We start from the raw sequence: 10,007 nt of genomic DNA, 5'->3' as shown, positions 1-10,007 counted from the left end.
TATTTCTAAACATCAACAGTTATGTGTACATGGAAAGGAGCAATGAACCAGGATCAAATATTATATATATAAAGATTTTATATCTTGCTTTTATATGCTACTGTGGCTAATAGGAGAGGAGAAATATAAATAAAAACTGCATCTGTGAAACATTTTATTCTCAAAAGTGAACATTCCGAATCTTATTAAGATTTATTAAGTTCATGTGATATTGTGAGAACTATGAAAGTACTTCATCGTTTTAATATCACCCACCTGTATTAGGTTTTTGGCTTTTATTAAGTTTTATTATGTTCAAGTGACCTTATGAGAGGATATTTTTGAAGTTTCAGTAGGGTTTGTCTTGCTGGCCAAGCTCGTTTGAAGACAAAATTTTCGTATTATTTTGTGATATATTATACAACACCTATTCAAGTTTCATACTGATTACCTGTTTACTTAGGTATCACTATTTCACAGAAAACATTACTTCATATGATAAAAAAGGATAATGAAGTAGCATATATGTATATAAATATTAAATCTTCATGAATTATGTCTTGAAATGTATTTATCTTGCACTGAATAAGAACAAAACTGTATACCTGGAACCAACTCATAGACTCATGCTTATCTAGTAATACTACAGGATTTGGAACACTCATATCTATTTTCAACCCAGAGGTGGCACTAGTGTGGAACACTTGAATAGGGCTGTTGAGTTGATAAGCTTGCTGAATAACACCAGCTGACTGAAATGTACCTGAAAAAGATGATACAGAAATAAGCACACATTTCATACCCAGATAAGATATTTCTCTGGAAATTAAGATCATTATCATTTAACTAGACAACACATATTATTACTTATCATCAGAGAAGATTTTCGTATTTTAAAGATTATAGAGAATTTTTGATGATATAATAACATGAATTTTTTTCAAGAATAATAACAATAAAAAATCTTACCATTATAGGGCATAAGTGCATATGTGAACTGATGGCATCTCATATCAGCTTTACTGTCTGGAGATTTTGAGGACCTTAGAAGGGAAATTCTCATAGTACTGCCATGAACAGCATGCCCATATTTGTTTGTATTCAGTAAGGCCACACCACAATCATATTCTGACAGGGTCACCCATTTGTGACCACATACCTGATTGAAAAATATTAACCAATTTAAATAACAAAATAGTTTACCACAACATAAGTGTAAATATTTATTTGCCATCATTAAATAATACAATCTTTCTAACTGCAAAAACATTATAGACACAAATATACCTTGTTGTGATATAAAATAATGCTATATGAATTGAAGAATTAGCTGAAATAAATATATTAAGATGTTTTTGTACTAATAAGCTGGTGCAATAGTCTTTTGATGATCTGGAAGGCTTTGATTCCTGTCTGGTCTATTATCTTTTGTAACAATACTCTACAATGAAAGAAGATTCTGCGATGATTAGTTTTACATGTTTGGCTTTGATGTCTTACAAAAGGAAAATATTTTCACCAAAAACTGGCTTCAACACACTCCTTTGATAACACTGAAAAGCTGAACCTCATTTAAAACAACATTCCTCATTTGAAGCTAGCTTACTATAGCTTATTCATAGAACAGTCTTAAAGGTCTTTAGAAACTGTTTCTTTGTAGTTAGGCACAAAGCTAAAAAATGGGCTATCTGTGCTGTGCCCACCACAAGTATTGAAACCTAGTTTTTGGCATTATAAGTCACAGACTTACCACTTTCTTACTGGAGGTCCTTTAAAAACTGAATTAGGGTCCATTAAATCAATTTGCTAATTAATTTTACGCACAGTGATGGTAAAATATTAACTAACTTTTATTAGAGTGCTTGGATAAATTCATGTATCATTCAAAGTATTGAAAAATTTCAATATATGTGTATCATAAAGAGGATGATATTTGCAGAGATTTCTTGCAACTTCAAAGAAGAAGCTTGTGGAGGAATCCATGAATTTATATATACATGTGTGTGTGTGTGTGAGTGTGTTTGTGTATGTGTGGTGACAGAGCATTATGTCGCCAACAGTTGGTGAGATAATCTAATAATACTTAGAGGTCTTTACATCAGTGGGCCATCTAGGAGTACTGCCTAGAAATCTATACTGTAAAGAATTTTCTAGCTCACAGATCCTCTAATTACCAGAAAACTTTCAGAGGTTGTTGGGTATACCCAAGAAAGATTCTGAAACTCTTAACTTTGTTAATTTTCCCACATTTATGAATTAGCTGACCATTTCAATTTTCCTTTTCCTACTACCTTTGTGTCTATTTTCAAAAATCATCAACTATTTTTGGTGGAAATTGCAAAAAAAAATCAGAATAAGTGAAAACGTAAAAAAAATTAAAATGTAAAAACATATATTAATTTGGAAGTTGTATTCATACATGAGTGAAACCAATTTTAGTACAGCTTTCAAATAAAGAGAAAATTGGTGTTTAATGCTTTCTGAGATTTAGTAATGATAATTTATTTTGTTTTTAGACCCCTCTATCTAACTCTCAATAAATCAGTCTTTTACACTAATATTGTGAGAAATGAAATGTTATTGCTGATTTCTATAGCTACAAGAATAAAACTTCTCTAATAAGTTGTACCTGATCCAAACTTTTCAGTATTTTAAGAAACCTTTGAGTTCCTCAATTAAACATCTTTAGAATAGATCTTTTATATCATTGTATTTCAAAACTAATCCAAAACAAGAGGGAGTCTTTAATAGCCACGACACTTGAAATTCTTTTAGGCATGATTAGAGTAAATTAACCTATGAGACCTTTTTTCTTAGCTATATTTTTGTGCACCAGCAATACCAAGTGTGGGGCTCTTTTTTATTACTCATCAGAATCTCTACCAGCCTACCCTCAAATTAAAATTATTTTAGGCAAGATTAGAGTAAATTAACCTATAAGACCTTGAGCATGGTCAAATACATCAATAGAAAGGGTTTGACCTTCTGAGTCCAAAACTGTAATTAGACCTCAAATCAGTCAAGAGCTGACAGAGCTATGAGCTAAAAGTTTGTACTTGAAAATAAAACAAAAAACAAACAAACTCAGAGCCATTCTATGTGCTGCTGTGCCATGGCTAAAAAATAATATGTAATACAATCAATTTTAGTAATCTACATTTACTATCTCAAAAAGTAACTGTCTATGAACTTTTGTCTTGTTGAATTTGAAAAAAAAAACAGAAGCATACATGTTACATCTATGTCTTTAAATACAATTTAACTATGTATATGTAGTGTATACATGGCTTAACATTGAAACTGTGTATTCTTCTTACATTATTATACATTAATTTACTTTTATTCATTAAAGGAATTAATTTTTAAAGATTATTACCAAAGAAATGTACATACTAATGTTTGTTAATATGCATGTTACATGACAGCAATACTCTGTTGTTGTTTTATTTTTTGTTTATGTGGAGGAGTACATGTTAGAAAAACCTCTAGTTGCTGAGAAATAACAATAAAGTGGCTTTCTTTACACTAATTCATCAGTCTTGATCAATCCCAAACACGAAATTCATGTCTATAGCACTTAGCTATTGAAAGATTAAATATACAAGGAACACTACATGGGAACATACTATCCTGTCATAAGCTCAAAACTTCAAAGAAAGCAGAGAAGTATCAGGGTTTCATGGTCACTGTACATAAGCAACTACACCACACATAATGTCTACAAAACCCACTGAGGTTTTCTGATACTGGCATTCAGTTGATCCTAGCCTCAATTTACCAGCCAACTGACCTTTAGAATACCATCTCAGGAATTCCCACCTATAGGAATTCAAGGCCAGAGTAGTATGTTGCAATCACTCAACTACCATGGTCCTTTCCTCCCTTTAACAGGTCACCATGCAAACCAAACATCTGTGGATGTTTGCAGTGCAAAGAAGATAAGTTGCACAGGCAGAGCCTTCCCTAGGAGTTCTCCTCACTATGCAGAGGTATCCATATTGAAGTAAGCAAATTTATTGAAGTCAAGATGAATTATAAAAAAGATAAGAAAAGAAATGGTCAAGCATCAATTAAAGGAAAAATACAGGCAAATTCGTTTTCGAAACAAATCTAAAAATGATAGATATTAACAAATTATATACTTCACAACTATCAATGCCAGAAAACTGACAATTTATTACAATGGTGCAAAATGTCTAGGCTAACACATCAGTGATTCAAACCATGCTTGATACAAATTAAGATTTGTCATTTTTAACTTGACCAGAAATCTCACTTTTCTGATCCATATCTCATCTAGCTACATCAGAAATTGCACACATATGTGTAATGTGACATTATTTGGTTTTTTTCTTGATTCACAACACTTATTTTATTAGAAATCATGGTGGTAAATACAAAACTTTTGAAATTTAAAGGAAAAAGTTGTCACAAATCAGTAAATTACAATATTCTGTAATTCTTGTTTAGCTGCATACAATATTGTACAAACACACATACATCATTATAACATTAAAATCATTTTACACTGACCTCATATTTTGCCCAGTCCCAAGATGTGTTAAAGTGGGTTGGACGTTGCAAGTGGCCAAACTGAATCTCATAAGTTGCTTGATTGGCAAGAATGTTTACAGGAAACTCAACCTATATAACAAAGATATAGTGTAATTCAGGTAAATAAATGTCTATAAATATTTCACCCTTATAAAACCCTCTTTTCAAAGACATTAAATGAAATATTTAGGTAATAAGAGTGAAAATATACTGTACCAAACAAAAAAACCTTTATGAAAAAAAAAACCTCTTCAAAGTTTTATTCTAATTTTAGTTAGTTAATGTACTAAAGAAATACAGTTTGAAGCAAAAAAAAAAAATTAATTGACTTGAAGTTCTAAATTCATGTTAAAGGATGATCTCAATATGAAATTTAAGCAATGCAAAACACCACATACTTATTTGCAGGTGTCACAATGCATGACCTAGTTTTTCTTGAAACCCAAAGTTTAAACATTTGCAACAAATAGGCATGCAGTTATAAACAGTTTTATATTATTAAACTCTAAGAAATAAAATTATAATTGTACAGAATTAGTAACTGCAAATACAAAATATGAAGTACACAAGTCACATCTGTTTCATTTATTACTATTAAAATGTGATCCAGTAAGAAAGTACAGCCAGCAGCAGGAATGAAAAATAACTACAAAAGAAGAAAGCTTCTCATGAGTATATGTATACTGAACGAGAACTGAAGTAAAATAAACTGATTTAAAAATGAAACCTCTTTAATAAATTAACCTGATTGTGTGCTATTAAATTATGATTATGTGAAACACCTCTATGAAAAAATTCAAAGCCATTTCTATGTCACACTAGGGTAAAGAAGGCAAAATATCATTTTCATTATGAATTACTTGGAGCTTTGGAACTGTCTGCAGATTGCAGGTTCCAATCCCATCACCACACATGCTCATCTTTTCAGCCATAGGGTCATTATAAAGTGACAGTTGTTACCACTGTTCAATTATAATAGTCAAAGAATTGGCAGTGAGTGGTGTAGACTAGCAGCCTTTCCTCTAGTCTATCACTTCCAATTCATAGACAGATAGCCCTTAGGTAGTTTTACACAAAATTCAGCAAACAAAAAAAAACAAAAAATACATCACATTCAGTACCCAGTTTGGTAAACGTTCCAATAATTTTTTTTTATCAAATAAATTATGATATTATAACTTTGTTTAATATTTGTAAACGGTAAGGCTTGAATTTCACTGTAATTGACATATGATATTTGCTAATTCCAACTTGAACAGCACCTTTTGCAAAACATGGGTAAATATGTTAGGTTAAAGACCACATGCATAGCCATCCTGAACTTATAACTGTTGAACAGAAGTTCAAACAGTTATAAAAATGGAATGTTTATGCGACTATTCTTAACTGGATACTGTAATTGAGAGTTACTTTTATTGCATATCCACAGCTGTATTCAGAGGGTGTATTCAGCAGCATATTGTGAGTTTGAACCTTGTACCTTCCAATCTGCAGTCCAGCATACTAACCAACTAAAGCCACACATAGCTGAATCTGATATAACCTTGATTTTTTTGTAGTGATTCAGATATATACATGGTTTAACCAAACTTTTTGTACTGCACTACCTCAAAGATAAAAGCAAGATGCAAGTTTTGTAGTAAACGAAAAAAAGAAATAACATGATTTCTTACATGATGATTTATATATTTTGGACATTATACTTATGTTTTAAAAAATAATAACAATGTGTAATGATTATAAATGAGGAACATGGCTTTTTTTAATGCAGATGTCAGTGGTATTTTAAATAAGTTCCCTTTGACTGCAAGGTTGCATTTCATCAGGCAATTGTTGCTTTAATAGAAGATGCTGGTAAAACAGCCATGCTCTATCCTAATCCACAGTGTCGCATGCTACTTTTTATATACTGTATGATAAATCATAGTATGTATATTTTTAGTGGAGCCCCTAAAGCTCTTGCTTTAATCCAGCTCTCTTTGTAAGTTAGGGTTACATCATGCATCTGCCTGTGAAATAATACATTAACTCAAGGTCACATTATATAATTATGTGTTAAGTAATGTAATGAGTCAAGATAACACATTACACAATGTGTATATTTTTGAATTTGTATAAAATCTCTGGATTATATAATGAATAAACTTCTGAAGTAATTTATAATGTCAGCAGTTCTTATTAATCTATTTAGCACAAGAGATTATGCAACAAAAGCTAAAATTCTAAGATATGATCTGCCAAAATTTTTAATTTTCCAACACTTAAAATTTATTTCTGATAGATACTTACCTCCTTCTGACACGTAGAACTATTCTCGTTCATTTCTGCCCTCTATATGCAAAATTTTCTGCATGCCACAAGTCTTCAAACTCCCATCTACACCATGATCCATATGGTTCATAGCATCTTCAAATGTAAATCATCATGTGACAACCCTCCACCAATAGTAGTGCATTACAGCCTCTTGACGTATGTGATTCTATCTAACTATCACTTTGAGATTAGGAAGAAAATAAGCTCCAGTTTTAAGTGGGGAGGAAGGGTGGGAAGTTTGAGAAGAGATAAATACCTATCAGAAATAAATTTTCAGTGTAGGAAAATTATAACCTCTGATATGATATCTTACCTCCCCTCACACATATAGCTAGAATCCCACACTGACCCAATGGATGGACCGGTGCAAGAGATATAAAAAAGTATTCTTTGAAAGCATCTGAAAAACACCCAATGAGTTTTAACCCCTTTTGGGAGAGGAACACATATGGGAGACCACACCACTTCTCTACCACGTATACTCTTCACCCTGTGTGGTAATAGGTGTCACATACATAGGTGGAAAATGGGAGGAGCACATCCAAAGCAGGAGAGAAACTGGGCAGGCTTGAACCCAAGTCTCACAAATGAATGGATGATCTCCATCCACAAACTGGATGATGGGGAAAGTAAAAATGTGTAGAGTGGCTAGGGCACATCAGGCCATACCAAGCAGGTCAACTCCAGTCCAAAACCAGATGGCATCAGGCTTACATCATCTGACCCATGGTAGGAGGAGGGTCCATGCCATCTTCACCTCAATTTGAGTAAAACAGAAGGAGATAATTTCTGTACTGATCTACAAAACAAGGCAAGTGCTCAAATCCACAACCAGTCATCAGGGAACCTGACCTCCAAACGATGGTAGGAAGGGATGTGATAATGTTGAGATTTAACATCAAATCCAAAACCCATTGGACTTGTTCCACACAGTGCAACATAAGCCTTAGGTAATGAGTTCCCCTGAGGTGGAGTGCTAGAGGGACAACATTTGCCTTATGCAACATCATCCTCCAGATAAAACCGCACAGGTGCTAGGGTGCAACATCAACGTCTGGGACCCACTGCATGGAGGTGGAGTGCAAGGTTGGAGGATCAATGCCATCTACACCAGCAGAACACCAGTGCCATACTCTCTACTGAATGGAAGTGATCACATTTAGGAAGACACCTCCAGGATCCACAACCCCAGTGGCTTGGAACTAGAAGGTGGTAAGAACTGTCATATTCCACACGAAGAACATGGGGGGAAATATCGGGGAAGAGCCTGGAGGAATGCTGACACTGGAGACAGTTCTATGGGTAACCACAAAAACCCTATTTTTAAAAGCAGCTGCCTCTGATTTATTCATTATAAGAGACAGCAGCAAAGATTGGCAGCTATCCTCTTCTGCTTTACCCATGAAAGTCCGTAGGTTAGTATGGTCCGGAATGGGAATACTTATAAAAAAAAATGTATTAAGAGGAAATCTGCAAGTGATCTTGTGGAACACCCCACCTCAACAGCATGCATTATATTGATGGAGGGTTGGTTGTCACATGATGATTTACATGTGAAGATGCTGTGATGCATGTGGATTGTGGAGTAGGTGGGAGTTTCAAGGATTGTGGCATGCAAAAAATTTTGCATATAGAAAGCTGCACCGAACAAGAATAGCTCTATGTGTGAGCAAATGTAAGATACTGTATTGGAAACTAAACTACAGTTAAATACAATATAAAAAAGTAAGGAAAATGCTGAAATAATATTTTAATAAGTGTTGTACCATTTTAATTTGTTCATACAAACAACTCATTCTCATTTCTTATTGACAGTTAGCACATTTGTGTCTTGTGGGCTGGTGAGTTGCTGATCTGTTTAATAGAATTCTCACATATAAATTATTATTAATTTAGTTGAACTTTTTTAGGATATTGCTGTCTTTCCATCTGCACTTTGTTATATAATTATGTTGTTCCCAGTGTGTGTGTGTGGGTATGGGGAAGCACTGCACAGCTTCTTATATTGTAATGTATACACATGGAGCATTAAATTCTGATGCTTGGAAACCCTGTAAATTCCCTTAGACATAGGTGTATTTCAAATGAATGAATAGTAAAAATTTAATAACTATGTGAATGTCAAAAGAATATGTTCTTATATAATGTAAAAAAGTCCAATCTGAAACTGGACTGGTGTTTAAAATTGGGCATGAGAGGCAGTATATCAGTAAATGAAGAAATTGAATATACTTGCATTGAGAGGCCCACAAAACTTTGAAGACTTGAGCCAGCATCAAAGTTAATATGATTCTGCTTACAAAGAATCATCTGCAAATCTTTGCACCACAGGTGACATGTTGCTTCTTTAAATTTGGATCATGATAAATGTACATCATCATCACAAGCATGATAACAACTGAAGGTATATGTCACAATTCCTTACATTAAATATTACAAATATAGTGAGTCTGTTAAACAGCAGACTGTTTTCAACACTAAAAGGCTCTGAAACAATGTTGTAAGCCAATCTGGAAAAATGCCTTCTTCTGCAAAGTAATAGGTATGGTTATGAAAGAAAACTCTCTGGCTGGGGTGAATTTCAAGAAAATTTAAGAAAGTAACCAGCATACCTGCAAAACAATTACATAAATACACATGCTTGTAACATCCATCCCTGTGACTTTTAAAGGTGTCTCAATTTATAAGCAGGATAAGTATTATGAACATTTTACTACAGTACTATATCTAATATTTATAAGTTGGTACAAAAACTTTTTAGCTGTGTGCATTAGTGCTTCTAAAATAACTTGCTGGTAGTGTATACTTAAGTGGTATTCATCATGGTCTCTGACTCAAAAGTCATTACAATTAAACTACAACACATTCAGTACCATTAAAAAGGTAATAAACAAGAATGTGAAGTTGACAAAAGCTCACAAACTTCCAGTCACATTGTGAAATTAATGTCTAGTTTCAAGAGAAAGGTGTCTGAAAATACTGGAATCATGGCAATCCCATATGAACCACATCTTTCAACTTCTTTGATACAGCTTCAATGGCTTTCTGTGTCTTAAAATAATTTGTCTTATAAAAGAAAATTTTTAAGAACCCAAATAATACAGAAAACTTTTTTCAGTTATACCTATAGAGTTTTAGGATTCAGAATGGACCAAGGACAC

At 33.2% G+C, this 10,007-nt stretch overlaps 1 protein-coding gene across 1 annotated transcript in view; it reads right to left on the bottom strand.

The window, feature by feature from the left end:
- LOC106467894 (alpha-mannosidase 2C1-like) overlaps window positions 1-10,007 on the bottom strand; it is a 39,971-nt gene that overhangs the window by 4,165 nt on the left and 25,799 nt on the right. Inside the window, exons 4-6 of the mRNA XM_022396103.1 lie at window positions 4,513-4,623; window positions 949-1,138; window positions 585-742 (exon numbers count right to left, since the gene is read on the bottom strand). Of these exons, the coding sequence (XP_022251811.1) occupies window positions 585-742; window positions 949-1,138; window positions 4,513-4,623 (459 nt within the window). The remainder of the gene's footprint in view (window positions 1-584; window positions 743-948; window positions 1,139-4,512; window positions 4,624-10,007) is intronic.

Source organism: Limulus polyphemus, unplaced genomic scaffold (genome assembly GCF_000517525.1).
Source record: "Limulus polyphemus unplaced genomic scaffold, Limulus_polyphemus-2.1.2 Scaffold2782, whole genome shotgun sequence".
Classification (NCBI taxonomy): Eukaryota; Metazoa; Arthropoda; class Merostomata; order Xiphosura; family Limulidae; genus Limulus; species Limulus polyphemus.
The sequence above is the reverse complement of the archived record's forward strand: the minus strand, read 5'-3'. Positions and strand labels throughout refer to the sequence as shown.